This window comes from Akebia trifoliata, chromosome 5 (genome assembly GCF_017979445.1).
Source record: "Akebia trifoliata isolate Shusen 1 chromosome 5, ASM1797944v1, whole genome shotgun sequence".
NCBI classification, from domain to species: domain Eukaryota; kingdom Viridiplantae; phylum Streptophyta; class Magnoliopsida; order Ranunculales; family Lardizabalaceae; genus Akebia; species Akebia trifoliata.
In genome coordinates, this window is record NC_141379.1 from 12,192,123 (window position 1) to 12,207,467 (window position 15,345).

General features: G+C 35.7%; 1 protein-coding gene across 2 annotated transcripts in view; it reads right to left on the reverse strand.

The window, feature by feature from the left end:
- SWEETIE (HEAT repeat-containing protein) overlaps nt 1-15,345 on the reverse strand; it is a 108,799-nt gene that overhangs the window by 58,421 nt on the left and 35,033 nt on the right. For both annotated transcript variants that reach the window (XM_086442803.1, XM_086442804.1), the window contains exons 13-24: nt 8,180-8,283; nt 6,869-7,001; nt 6,681-6,787; nt 5,737-5,853; nt 5,462-5,629; nt 5,212-5,298; nt 4,575-4,668; nt 3,387-3,455; nt 3,170-3,292; nt 3,019-3,087; nt 2,822-2,920; nt 2,585-2,673 (exon numbers count right to left, since the gene is read on the reverse strand). In XM_086442803.1, coding sequence (XP_086298929.1) covers nt 2,585-2,673; nt 2,822-2,920; nt 3,019-3,087; nt 3,170-3,292; nt 3,387-3,455; nt 4,575-4,668; nt 5,212-5,298; nt 5,462-5,629; nt 5,737-5,853; nt 6,681-6,787; nt 6,869-7,001; nt 8,180-8,283 — 1,259 coding nt within the window. The remainder of the gene's footprint in view (nt 1-2,584; nt 2,674-2,821; nt 2,921-3,018; nt 3,088-3,169; nt 3,293-3,386; nt 3,456-4,574; nt 4,669-5,211; nt 5,299-5,461; nt 5,630-5,736; nt 5,854-6,680; nt 6,788-6,868; nt 7,002-8,179; nt 8,284-15,345) is intronic.

Here is a 15,345-nt window from a genome sequence, read left to right on the forward strand (position 1 = left end):
TTTCTTTTGAAAGGTCTAGCTTGCTTGTTTGATTCAAATCACTCTTGGACAGTGTCTTTTTTCTTTTCCTTCACTTTTTATCCTTTTAGAACTTCTTGGGTGTTGATTTCTTCTAGTGGTAATGTGATTAACGAGAAAGATAGCTCTAGTAGTGGAAGTTCACCCCAACGGAATTCAATTGTGTCTCTTCAAGTTGGGTTTATTCTAGTTGAGTCGAATGGGACTATAGATAATGAGGTTCTTGCTCCGAAAGACTTTCCTATGGGTAAAAGGATCAATTTCCATTGAGATTAGGAAGGCAGCAGCCAGTTCATTGAGAGTGTGGAAGAAGCTAAGTTTCCCATGCCAGTTCCCCTAGTCGATCCCTTACAACAAAAAGACATTACTGATGAAGAGTGTAGGGAGGCATTAGAGAAGGAGATGCTTGACTAACACATGGACAGTATATCAAGTCTAGTAGTGACAATGGGAGTGTATCCAATTGGAAAGCAGTAGCAACCAACTCTAATCCTTAAGGTTTCCCTAGGAAACAGTGGGGAGCTTAGGGTTCTGATAAAAATGAACAAGCTGTTAAAAAGTGGTTTGAGTCAAATGGCCACAGAGAGGAGGTCTGGTATGCCCTTGGGGGTGGCAATTCACAGAGTTGGGGGGACTGGACACCGGGAAGCACTTAACCCTTCCTCCAAGAAGATGCCAAGGTTGGAGAAAGGGGCTCTTGGTCTTGTTAGAAGTCCGAGTGATTCGACGCTTAGGAATGAGGGATCAAGGAAAAGGACAAGGGTAAGGTCTAGTTTGGGGAATAGAAAGAAAAGGTAGTCATGAAAACAATGATCAGATCTTCTAATGCTTGTGTGGTAGCTCTTCAAGAATCCAAACTAAAAATGGGGAAAAGAAGATACATTTAGAGAATTTGAATTGATATGTGAGCTGAAGAAGAATCGGGATCTCAAGATTAAGGGCTTTAGGGTCGCAAATAAGCTTTTGTTACTAAAAATTTCTAGTCTATAAAAACGGGTCATCAAAGCCCAGTATGGGGAAAATAGAAGCGGGTGGGAGTAAGGAAGTTAAGGCTTTATACGGGTGTAGTGTGTGGAGAGGTATCATGAAGATTGAGCCTGATTTCAGGAAGTGGGTGAAGTATAAGGTGGGGAAGAGAGATAGGATCAGATTTTGGGAGGATTGATGGTGCGGAAGCTTAGCTCTTTGTCATCAATTCCCTCGTCTTTAAAACTTCTCTTCAAAAAAGTGGTTGTCGTGTGCCGCTTTCTTGAAACTTGAGGGAAACGACCATTTGTGAAATTTGGACTTCAGGAGAGCTTTCAATGATTGGGAATTCAAGATTTGACAGACCTTACGACTCAACTTGATGAGGTCCGCTAGGCACATGAGAGAGGGAGTGGACTGTTACTAAAAGGAAGATCTTTTCTGTCAATTCTTTTGCCTCAGAGATGGTAAACATGCCTAGATCTCATGTTATTGTTCCGTCTAGTTTCATTTGGGGCTCCAAGACCCCTTCCAAGGTGCCTTTTTCACTAGGCTAGCAGTGCTACGCTTGATCTCTGGATTCATAGGGGTTTTGTGACTCCAAACTTTTGTTTTCTTTGTAATTCGTCTGGTGAATCAATGGACTGCATCTTATTACATTGCAAACTATCCTCCGCCATATGGGCCCATTTCTTCAGTCTCTTTAGAGTTTGTTGGTTACTTCCAAATTCAGTTTCCTCTTTATTTCAATGTTGGGATACCAACCTGTTTTCGGGGAGAATGAAAACCTTGTGGAAGTTCTTACCGTTTGCAATTACTTGGGGGCTATGGTTGGAGAGGAATAGGAGAGTCTTCAAAGGTGAAGTGGCAGACTTCAAGATCTTGTGATCACCATTATTGGGTTGCTGTTTTTTTTGGAGAAAATTAACCCAGACTTTAAAGGAGTGTTCTTTGAGGATTTTGTATTTAGATGGGACTTCTTGTGTGGTAGTTAGTTTTCTTTGGTTGGTCACCTTGACCAAACCTTTGTATCTTTTCTCTTTTCTTAATAAATCTTATACTCATCAGAAAAAAAAAAAGTTGAAGAAGATAAAATGTTGAGGTTGACGGGTAAAAATTTTACCCTATTCAACACTTAATCAGCGAATTGCTGATCTAATATTCAGAGAACTTTTCCAAATTTTTGGAAAAAATCTGGGCAAGACCATCATGGGTTGGCATTTTGCACATTTAAAAGGCACTAGCAGCACTCTGATTGCTTATCATCATTCGGTGAAACAGAAGAAATAGATCATTCCTACACTTACATGAACGACAACTAAAATTTATGCAAAACTTAAATAATATTTTGCTCCGGGGTTGGCATGAAACTATACTTTTACAATATCAACAGCATTTAACAACATAAATAGAGGAAGAGAAATAAAACAGCAAAAGATACACATTTTCAGTACAGTCAGATAGGTAATCAGACGATTAAACAGAAACAGAAACAGAAAAATCAATGGGGTTTATAAAGATTAGGAAATTTAGGGATAGACTTGAGCATTTAAAGTACAGTAAATATAAATAGTCATTATGAGAAGACTGAAATGTTCACCTGCGATGGATGCAACCAAGTGATAGTGCAATGGATCCAGTATAGTTTGAATCTGTTGCCCCAACTAGATCCCCAAGCAGTGATCGTGTCTGTTTATCAATAGAAGTAGATCAGAGTGAAATAAGAAAATAAGTTGGGATGCTTCAGTTCATACCCAGTAGTACTAATCTTACAAGAACACAGCTGTTAGTCTAAGACAAGTATGTTTCTTCATAGACATCAAGGGTTGGAACAGACCATTCTTGCCGTGAAAATGTCATTCCCAAGGCGAGCTAATAGACCAAGACCTTCTGCTGATGCTCTACGTTGTGCTGCATCTCCCTCTGCCAGAATACCCTGCAACAATAAGAATAATAAATGAAACAAACATAAGTAGAATCCTAATATTTCCACTCAAAAGATAGCAAAGGCAGCACTTAAAATTGCTTTTATACCTGAAATATGGCCTGTGCAGAACTCAATATTTCCACTCCCAGGGGTTGAGGACGTAAAGCAAGTAAAGCCTAAGCAAGGGACACATTGATCTCAAGATAAACTAAATAAGAAAGGTGTATTACAAGTAGATCAATAGACGATGATAAAAACCTTTAACCCGGCAAGTAATCCCACACATGCATTAGTGACACTGGCTGTGTGCCATGATTGTTTTCTTCCAGATTTCAGACACTGATCAATCATGCCAAGAAGCATGACCATCTCACCACTATCCTGATATACAACATCAAGTTTCAGTCAGCAAAATACATACAGCTAAATTCAATCTCTGAAGGTAGAGAACCAGTAAATAAACTGTAACATCTACCTGAGTAGCAAAAAGGATGCCAAAGAAGAGAAGCATCTGGTTTACCAACATCTTGCTTGTGGTCTCCGGCTTCATGATCATAACAAGATATTAAGCATTCTCAAAAAATAGCACTAGGAGAATGTTTGAAATGTACAACATATGTCAGAATAGTGCATGCCTCATGTGTAAGCTTATTATAGGTGTCTCCTAGGTGGGTTAGTAAAGTTTATGTGGTGAAAACTGTTTATGCCACAACTACTGAGGTGTATATGATAGGCATATTCATGGTTTAAAGTTTTGTACCGTTCTAGAATATTTCAACCGAGACATTTCGATTTCGGATAAGACCAGAATGCAACATTAAATGTTTTGTGAATGTTTCAGATTGTCTCAGAATGATTCAAAATATCTCAGAATGTTTCGGTCGAGATTGTCTCTGTTTTTCTCCCTACTGAAAACATTGCAGCAAGACAAGATTTTAAACCTTGGATATATGAACCTTTTACTTCTTGCTAGCCTCAATGTGCTTCACATGCACCTTTCTCTTTGATAGGCAACTATTGAACCCAAGTCCTTGGTATTACAACTCAAAGTCTCTACCAACTTACCAAGCTGGCACCTTTCCAAATATGCCTTTCAAAACACTTGAAAAAGAAAAACAAAACACAAAAAAAAAAAAGAAAAAAAAAAAAGTAAAGAAGATTGACATGTTCAATAAAATAAAATAATATTAAGCAATCACTGTATTTTCCTTCATTTAGTAGAGTTTTTTTTTTTTCTAATTAGTAATGGTAAAGGTTAGCAAGTGAAGTTGGGTTCGAGGGGGGTTTGTAGTAGTAATGATTTGAGCGAAAGCTAGCTGTAATGGCATACAATAATGCATTTTTTCCTTTTCCTTCTGGGAAAGGGTAATGTTCAAAATCCTGACAGTTGTTCTAAGATGTGGGAAGTGCAAACAGAATGAGGAGAACATGAAATCGTCATCAATCATCTATTCATTAATTAACATCTATAAGGGAGCTTGATTGTCCACAGTTGTAATCCACAAGCAACACCAATGTTTTTTTTTTTTTTTTTCAGTGTGCTTTTCAATAAGCACTTCAGAATGTCAATACCTAACTCGGGAAAAAGGGAAATGATTCAAATAAATGAAAAAACTTTTTTATTTGAAAACTTCATTATCTGTTAGAAAGACATTATTATTACCTGAGGAAAAGTAGAAAGTTCATTCTCCCATATACAAGGTAACAGCCCATCTTTCCCTCCTTGAAAAGCTCGAAGTTCATCTTCAAACCAATCCCTGGATTTGAAAAACACATCACTTTTTAATACACTGCGTGCATACATTTGTCTGCAACAACCTATTTGATTTATTTGCGCCAATTTTCTAGGAGAGCTGCTATTGGCACCCCAACTTGTATTTATTACACCGCAATTAAAAATAAAGAAAATAAGTGGATGGTTGAGAATAAATATAAGTTCGGGTGCCAATAGAAGCTCTCTTGTTTACTTTTTTCTAGATTTCAGCTTTTTGGGTTTAGGATTTTATATGACCCTAATCACAATACAACTACTGAAATTGTTTGAACAGGTGTTATCATGTTTTGTAATGTTGAGATTATAATTTGAGCCAAACCTTTGTAATGGTTGAAGAGTGTGATTTAATCTTTAATTGAAGTGTGATAAATAATTTAATAAATTAGGGTGTATTAAGTAAAAGTTGGGGTGCCAATAGCAGCTCTCTTTTCTAAAAACATCAGCAGGTAGAATTCAAAGGACAGGAAAATGAAAATCTAACAGAAAATTACCCATAGCATAAGTTTGCACGAATGATAATACTCACCTTCCGGGGATCCAAGGACCTAACCATGCATCTCTCTTGTCCAACAGCAACCTTAAACATGAACTTTCTTCACATTCAGAAGGGTTCCTTTTTAGTCCAATCATCAATAAAAATAATCAAATCAGAATAAATCATTCAAAGTAATACCTTAAACAAGGGATGGTGATTCATCACTGAAATAAGTAGCTTCTCAGGAATAAAAATTCCAGATATAATAAGCTAATATGAACAAAACAGTAACTTAAAGTACCTAAATGGAGTGCTACAGATTTGAATAATCTGAGCATGTTCACTTTTATAAGCCATGGGATCAGAAAGAGACTGATAAGCTATTAATGTTCTAATGACAAACAGGTCCATTGCAGGTTTCATATTTGGCTGATCTTTCACTGCTTGCAATGACACATTGGACAAAGCTCTGTTTAAGACAAATACATCACAATGTGCAAAGTTAAGAAAACATAACTCCTGAGCAAAAATGAATCATGATGAAACAGTGCTCAAGGCCAAAATAAAGATTTTCACCTGCCAAGATATACTAGCACCGGTTGAAGTAAGATCCCATTATTAAAAGCAACCACAGTTGGAGAAATAAAACATCTTATAAATGCTGTTAATGCATCAACTGCAGCAGACCACACACTACAAAGAAAGAAAATGAGAAATTCAATACATTGACTCACTGAATAAGATAGTGCTAGAAATGCCAAACTCAAGCATTCCCTCTAAATATTGATGACTATAAAACATGGTACAGATGCTACGTGATGAACTATTGGGAAAAAAATACAAGAGTATTGGAAAAGGAATATGTGAGAAAATATACATGAGCCACTACTAGTTTTTGTACTAGTGTTCCCCGTGCCTACCAGCAAACGGCATCCACTATGGGACTAAGGGGGTAGAAGACAAGGAAATAAAGTTGGAGGAGTATATTGAAAAGGAGTAGTAGAGGAAAGACAATAAAGTTGAAGGAGTATTCTTAGAAAGGGAGGCAGAAGAGGAAAGGAAATAAAATTAAAAGTTGTCCTCGAGATTCAGAGAGATTAAATCCCAACCCGTCTTTATGTGGGAGATAAAGGAAGTGGGGTCCACCGTTGTGTTTTATTATATAGATTTGTTACATGAAACAACAATCTCATGAGCTTGTAAACAGTTTAAAATTCTGAACCATAGTGTCGTGAAAGGACCCAATATACTGATTTATATGTAAATTCTCACTACCACTGAGAGTTATTTGAGTTGAACTTTATTGGTGATCAGTTTATTAGCTCAATACTGTTAAAATGAAGAAAATAATCAAGCTTGGCAATGCTACAAAAACTATTAAATTTTAGCGCTATTGTCTTCCATCAAGTAAATGAGGAAAAGTAGCAACCAGAGAGAACTTGAACCAAAACCAAATCAAGACCACATCTAGCTTGCAATGTAGTTCAACAAACCACACAGAACTAAAGAAACTTGCTAACCCTATTTCAGATGTAAGATCTTCAGCTTGCTTAGTTCGGTATTCTTGATTTCCACTAAAAAGAGCAGCCCAGAGTGACAAAATGTCAAAAACCTGGTCTTCAAGTTCCTACATAGAACACAGATATTCCCTATAAAGCACAAAGAAATAAGGTTTACCAAGTGAAAAGAAACTGAGACATTGAGATACCTCCTTCGGCATTGAGGCTAAAAGAGATGACAAAAGTAACCACCCAGCTTCTTTTTCAACAATTGCAACCACAGGATTCCGACGAAATTCAGTCAGCATTTTCTTTGAAACTTCAAGCACTGATTTGGGTAATCTGTACAAGATAATGTGATGATATTACATATTATAATCCAAAAAAAAATTTCAGGAAGTTTAAGAGACTTCAGGCTCTAACAACATTATCGTCGCAAGCTGGCCCAGATACCCTTCTAATCAAAAAAAAAAAAACAAAAACAAAAACAAAAAACAACATTATTGTAATTATCTATATAACATAAAACATCAAATTAATAAAATACCACACTTGGACTCATATAAAGTAGAATCAAAGCACAAACAGGAAATATATTATCAAGCAAAGAAACAATGTACTAGTAATTATGTGAAAGAAACAACATTGTATGGCAAGTCCAGTTGCTGGGTATGCACACAGTGCTATGACTGAACAGAAAAAGATACCCAGTCCTTTATTGGAATCAATGTTTAGAAATTCACATCATCAACCATTTAAAATGCAGTGCTGCTAAATTGAATCCAATAATAAGAGAATAGTATATATTTATCAACTTTATTGATACTCCAAACATTCAAGTGGATAAATCTAGATTCACAAATAAATCTTCATTCACTCAATATGCAAAAACTAATAGAGAACTATCTCAAGCATGGTATTAAATTTTGACATATTTCCCCAAAATAAACTACAATATTTCCATCTCTGCTTCAATTTCAGCATATTTCCAAAGCAATTAAACTACAATATTTGTATCTCCAATCTTATTCTTAATTTTTAAGTTTAAAATGTTTACAAAAACTAATCCAATTATTCAATGCAATGTAAGTAAAAAAAAAAAAGTTAGTAACTAATATATGCAAGAAAAACATGTTGTATTGAAGAAAGGAGAAGGGGGAAAACATAGCCATATAACAAAGAGTAAAGGAGAGAAAAAATAATGAACAAAGGGCCCCTATTTTCAATCCACTCACTAGTGCTTTTTCTTCTTGTGTAACTGCCATGTTGTTCAGAGGTCTCTCATTTTCTCTAATCCTTCAGTTTTCAATAAAGTATATGCATTATTGACAAAAACATATTGTGTCTAGATTTCAGAATGATATACAAGAATATACAAAATGTAATTCCATAAAGCATAGGAAAAAAAACATCATATAAGAAATTACGAATTAAGAAAAGCACCCAAACCTATCGCAAATGAGTATGACGGTAGTTTTAGAAATTTGATGTAAAATATATGAGGAAAAACAAACACTTACCTTGCTGGATAACCAAGAGGTAGTTTCGGGGCTATGGACACCAAAGCTGCTAAAATTGTGGCTTGTCCATGCAATGAATCAAGATCAACTTTCAAATTGTTTCCCTGTAAAACACAAATGAGTCTTTAAAGTTTTTGGACAAGGTATTGAATTTTGATTTCGATGTCTATTTCTATTAACTTGAAAATGGAAATATTTCATTAAAATATTTCGACCAAGGTAGAAATCAAAATACAATTTTCAAGGAAATGAAGGAAATATTATGAAATGATGGAAAGTGGAGGAAGTTTTCATTGAAAGTGTAGAAAATGATAAAGCAGACATGGAAACACACTCATAAGTCAAGTAGCCCTTGCTTCATCGCTTGGACCACCCTACCCATTACCACCTTACGCCAACCTGTCAAGTATATCTCATACTACCGACCAGAGACCATCCTAAACCAAGATTGTTGGAAAGGATGGCCGCCACTCAATTTCCTACAATTGAATCCCCCATAAACTCAGAATTATTTCAAGAGTCTACAGCACAATCTCTAGAAGTGAATATGCACGCATGCATCACACTACAATAAACAACCATATGAATTCTGAAAATAAAGATCAATAGAGTTTTGCTACATGTTGGCATAAGTATATAAGAGTCCAACACATAAAACATCTATATGCTTCATGGAAATGAGAATAGCGATGTCATATTAACTACAAATACATTAATATGTAAATCACTTTCTTAAGTGAACAAATTATTATGTCCAAGATGTTCACAGTATTTATAAAAAAAATGCTTCCTCGCATTATCAGTCATATCTTTTAATCTTTAAAAGATGTATGAATAAGTTTCTGATGCATCTAACTAATTAAAACATAAATGATTGTATGTACATACTTTTATGAATATTTTCGTCAATGCTTATTATTCATCAAAATATTTCCACCCAAATATGTCATTTATATACTTCAAATTTGAATATTTCAATCAAAATTCACTATTCAGAACAATATTTCGCAAAATGAATAGTTATTTCTATGGAAATATATACATCAAGAAATTATTGGTTAAATTTTATGTCCGACCTTGTCGAAATGGAAATATTCCAGTCTATGTTGTGGGAATATGTCAAAATTTAATATTCAAAGCCTAAGAAACCTTTGAATTTCCTATCCACCAGAAACAAGATGAGGTAACCATCATACACTCTGAAAATTGTGTGACGTGTCAACTATTCTTCCAAATTGAAAATCAATCAGTTGAAGCATGAAAGGAGCTAAATGAGTTAAAGGTGACACGATAAGGATTCAATTTGTGGATGATCTTTTTCATCATACTTTAAGAAAGACCAAAGAACTAAATGATTCTTTGGCAACAAGATCAAATAGATACTCTTTCACATTAAAGACTAGAGTTTGCCCATGCCTATGGCATGGTCATCCTCTTTGGGGTTAAGGAGGCAAAAGAGGAAAGACAATAAAGTTGTAGGGGGTATTATTGAAAAGGGGTAGAACAGCAAAGCCAATAAAGTTGGAGGGGTATCATTGGAAAAGGAGGAAAGAGAATAAAGTTAAGAGTGGTATTATTGGAAAGGGGCAGAAGAGAAAAAAGCAATAAAGTTGAAGGGGTATTCTTGGTAAGGGAGGAGAGGAAAAGGAACAAAGTTGAAATTGTTCCTCGAGACTTGTGGAGGGTAAATCCCAACCACTACTTATGTGGGAGATAAACATTGGGATGTGTTCTATCATATGGATTCTCTCCCTAAGCTTTGCTAAGTTTACTCGTACTTAATGAATCCATAAATTAGTTAGTAATTAAGAGATATAACTATCAAGTTAATATCCTGCAAAGAATAGAATAAGAGCATGATTATTGCACCCCATCAAGTACACTAACTTTTGATTGGTAATCGAACAAATTAAGAGTTTGAACAGAATTCAAACCAGATAGAATGGAATGACGGACAGGAATCATGTTAACATTTCAAGATTGTTGGGATAAAACAGTGATATTAATGATGGTAGTGGTGGGCTGTAATGCTGGTGATGGAGGTTGTGATGAGTTCATTAGTGTTGATTACTTTGGGTATTGTTCATTTGTTTTTAGTAGATTTAGAATTAGTTTTGTTTCTCTGCCTGTTTAAAATATCTTAGCCTAACGTTCATTTTATTGAAGTATGCATTGTCAGTTTAGTTTTCTTCTATACCTGGATTTTGGCACCATTTAGAATTTCTTGGTTACCTGGGAATGAGTGATTAATGATGACCATTGCACCATTAGAATGGAATTGTTTTTATTTGGTTTGGTTGACTCATTGAAATGTTTAGGGAAACTTCTTCCCTTATATTTGATAATTTTATCTAATTAAATACAGTTATTTATCTCCAACCAAAAGAAAAATAAAGATAATTATCCAAAAGAAGAAGAATAAGAGGACCAATGTATGGCATAGAAAAGATTCCATTGCCTTCAGAATGGGCTCTCTCACTTCCAAAATACAATTATTTTACTGATCTTCAACAACAACAAAAAGTTCCAACACTCAGCAGTGATTTAAGTTCTTTCACTTAAGTTCTTTCACTTGATAAGGTCTGACTCAAGGATGATTATCTTTCTTCTATGTTTCAGAATGTCGAGTTGCTAAATGAATCTATTGATTTGGAATTACGGGATCGGGGCGATCAGCCTTGCAGTCTCACATCATCCTGATCATCCTATGATGGAACTCTGGGACTCAAGAAAGTGAGATTGAGATACATAAGGTTTAGGTTTTTCAACCTAACGTTCTCTCTTTTCCGAATTTATAATTCCTCACTTTTTCCCACTATTTTTTCTGTCTCTTTACAGAACCACAGGGTGTTTATAATTGAGCTGTATGGAAGGTCTACGGGGAAGAGAGGAGAGGGATTCAATTACTATTATCTATTAGAACTTTTTATCAATATGTGCTTTGCAATACTTATTAAATTTTGAAGAAAAGTTTGAGATTTACTAAAGAAGATCTTCTCCGTCAATTTTAAATATTTCTATTGCTAAGCAAAATTTTCACCAATAAAACTAAGCCATTAAGGCATGGAGAACTAAGCATCAGGCCAGAAAGTTGAACGACTACCATAATAATTGTATTCTACTGAGTTTAATCTGGGTTTAGCTAATTTGTTGGGCAAAAATATAATCCAAACCTTCTTCTGTTTTCCAGAGTATGTTGTATGTCAACAACTTTCCCTGTTCGGAATCACTAGAATCTTATCCTTTCGAGCTCCTATGATATCTAGGATGCTCCACCAATGTAATACTACATTAGCCAAATTTGCTTATAACAATAGCTAACAGTCTAGTATCAGTATGGCACCATTCGATGATCTTTATGGCATGCCAAGTAGATCTCCTAATCTATTGGACAGAGTTTGAGGATAGCAGAAACTATAGAGCAGATTAGAATCATCTGCGATTGGTTGCAAGCAGCCCAAAACAGACAAAAGAGTTATCCTGACCGTCGAAGGCGACCCCTAAAGTTAGAAGTGCGTGAATATGTATTTCTCCAAGTTCCACCAAGAAAAGGGATAATCAAGTTTAGAATAAAGGGAAAACCAAAGCCAAGATAAGTAGGACACTTTGAAATCATTGGCATAATTGGTTCAATTGCATATAAATTGGCACTACTATCTCAGCTATCACAAATTCATAATGTATTTCATGTGTCAATGCTAAGGAAGTACGAGTCGGACCCTTTGCATGTTATAGACTGGCAATCCTTCCAACTAGAAGAGGATCTATCCTACGAAGAAGGGCCACTCCAAATTTTGGATAGAAAAGAGAAGACCTTAAGATCTCGTTCCATTCCCTTGGTAAAAGTTGTATGGAGACAACACAACATAAAAGAAGCCACCTGGGAGAAAGAGTCAAAGATCCAAGCACTACATCCAAAATTATTCTCAAACTAAAGTATGTTCTTAAATTTCGAAGACGAAATTTTCTTTTAAGGAGGGGAGGTTGTGATAACCTAATGAATCATCACAAATTCTAAGGATTAAATGTAGTTATATAATGATGTAATGTTTAAATTATTTTAGAAATGTTTTTGACATAATCTAACTCTACCATTAGTTCCAAAATAGTTGAAAAACATAGATTCAATTGCAAGCATGACCAAATCCAAGTTCAACACAAAACCTAAAAACCTCAAGATACACATTATGATCATAAAACAAAAATTTTATACAGTTACTATTGTGGAAAAAATTAGTAAGCCAAGTACATAGATCTCGAAAAATAGTAAGAATCAACTATTTAAACGTCGAAAATGAAGCTCGGATAAGGAAACAACAAGCCTTGCAAGTATTGTGTGTCGAGTCATGACTGAGTTAACTTGGGTCAGACCAATTGACCAGAATCAAGGGTATAAATCAGTTGCTTCAGCTGAGATAAAACCAACTTGACACCTAATCACTTGAGGTGTCAAGCCATCAACATGTTTTGCTACCCAACTTTTACAGCAATTGTAAGATAGCAAAACTTAACCCATTAAGCTAAGAAGCAAAAAACCTTTCCTTTCGTTTATTCTTCTAGAAAAAATACATAAAAGTATGAGTTGTTCAATTTGCAATTTTCTTCAAGCTCAATCTCCATACAAATCATAGAAGAAAACTGGTTTTCATCAAGAAGATGCAACTTGAGAGCTAAGGAAAATTCTTAAAAGATCTTTAAGTGTGTAGTTGAAGAAACAATATAGAAGGCATAAATTCAGGTAAAAAAAAACAACAAACAACCACCATCTTCAATCACTAAGATTTCAATTCATCATAAGTCTTAAGTATTAGGTATTACTCCTAACTAAAGAAGTGTAATAGAAAGAGAATCATCCAGCCTCAATGAAGGCTGGGAAGTGTATATATTATAATAAGAGTGAAAAAGACATAAATGCCCTTACAAAGGGAAAAACTAAACATAAAGGCATAAACTGATCATAACATATTATAATACTCCCCTCAAGCTAGAGCAAATATATCAACTAAACCCAACTTGATAAGATAAGAGTTAGTAACAGAAGGGCCAACAAACTTCGTAAGCACGTCAACAAGCTGATCTAAAGAAGATATGAATACTGTATAAAGAGCACCAAATCGAACTTTCTCTCTAAAAAAGTGAACATCAACCTCTATATGCTTGGTTCTTTTGTGAAGAATAAAGTCAGAAGCAAGCATAATAGCAGACTTATTGTCACAAAATAGTGTGGAGGAACCAGAAATAGAAAATCCCAGCTCTGTCAGCAAAGATCGAAGCCAAATAAGCTCACATGTGCCAAGGGCCATAGTCCGATACTCAACTTCAGTAGAAGAGTGTGAAACAACACTTTGTTTCTTACTTTTCTACAAGATCAAGTTACCACCATGGAAAGTACAGAAACCAAAAAGGTAGATCTCCTATCCGTAATAGAACTAGTATAATTAGCGTCCATAAAGCAGGACAAATGAAGTTGAACAGTGAATGAATAAAAGAGTCCAAGACCTAAGCACAACTTCAAGTAGCGAAAAATACGATAAACACCATCAAGATGAGAAGTGCGCGGAGCATGCATAAACTGCCTAACCACACTATCCGCAAAATTCAAATCTAATCTAATGTTAGTCAAATAAATCAGACAGCCTACGAGTATCTGATCAGAGGAAGGATCAAATAATAGATCGCCAGATTCAGCATGAAGGTGATGATTCTGATCCATAGGAAAAGAAGCAAGACGACAACCAAACATGCCAGTGTCCTGAAAGAAGATCCAATGTGCATTTACGCTAAGATAGCAAAGGGCATTGCCATGTAAGTCATATATGCATGTTGGAGACATCTAGGATCCATCACACATATATTGGTGTCTATGTTTCTTTGATTTTTAAAGGAAAAATATAAAAACTAGTGTATATATATATAATTATTTATATATATATATATATATATATAGATTAGTTAAAAAACAATAGATAGAAAGTTGTTTTCGATTAATACACCCTAATTGGGTTTTAACTTAGAATTACAAAGACAAACAAAGGAAAAAACTAAAAAGGACAACTGACTAAAAAACCTAATTAAATAAGAATTATTCAACACTCCCCCTCAAGTTGATGCATGGATATCAATAATGCCCAACTTGGACAAGACACCTTCAAAGGCGGTTTTACTAACACCTTTAGTAAGAATATCGGCGAGTTGCTAAGATGTAGGAACAAACGGAGTACAAATCTGCCCAGAAACAATCTTCTCTCTAATAAAATGTCGATCAACTTCGATATGCTTCGTTATGTCATGCTGAACCGGATTAGCTGCTATGTTAATGGCTAATTTATTATCCCAATATAGTGAAAAAGGGGCTATTACTGGAAGACACAAGTCAGCGAGTAAGATCTTGAGCCACAACAATTCACACACTCCAAGTGCCATAGCTCTGTACTCTGATTCCGCACTAAACCGAGAGACCACATCCTGCTTCTTACTACGCCAAGTTACCAAGTTGCCACCAACTTTAGTACAGTACCCCGAAGTAGATCGTCTATCAGTCACTAACCCAGCATAATCTACATCTGTCCACGCCTCAATACGAAGATGGCCATGATTACTAAACAAAATACCTCGACCAGGACATCCCTTAAGATATCTAAGAATGCGATAGACAGCAGCAAAATGAGATGTTCAAGGCGAGTGCATAAACTGACTTACAACACTAACAGCATAAGCAATGTCAAGGCGAGTCATAAATAAGTAAATCAATTTTCCCACAAGACGCTGATACTGGCCAATATCTAACAAACACTCCCCCTCATAATCAGCCAACCTGTGATTCTGCTCAATGGGAGTATCAGCTGGACGAGAACCAAGCTGACCGGAATCACGGAGCAAATCAAGGACATATTTACGCTGAGAGATAAATATACGAGAGTGGGATCGTGCAACTCCACGACAACTACAGAGGTGCAGTTGGGACTCGCAACCATTGCAAACGAGAGGTTGGGTGGCTACAGTCCCTGCAGAGGTGCAGTTGATGCTCGAGACCACTGCAAAAGTGCAGTTTGGGTAGTTACGATCACTGCAGAGTTGCAGTTAGGTTAGCAGTCTAGTCATCTAGAGGTTACGACACTCCAGACTCTGTTTTTTTGGTGGCTGCGAGCCTTGTGATCACTGCAGAA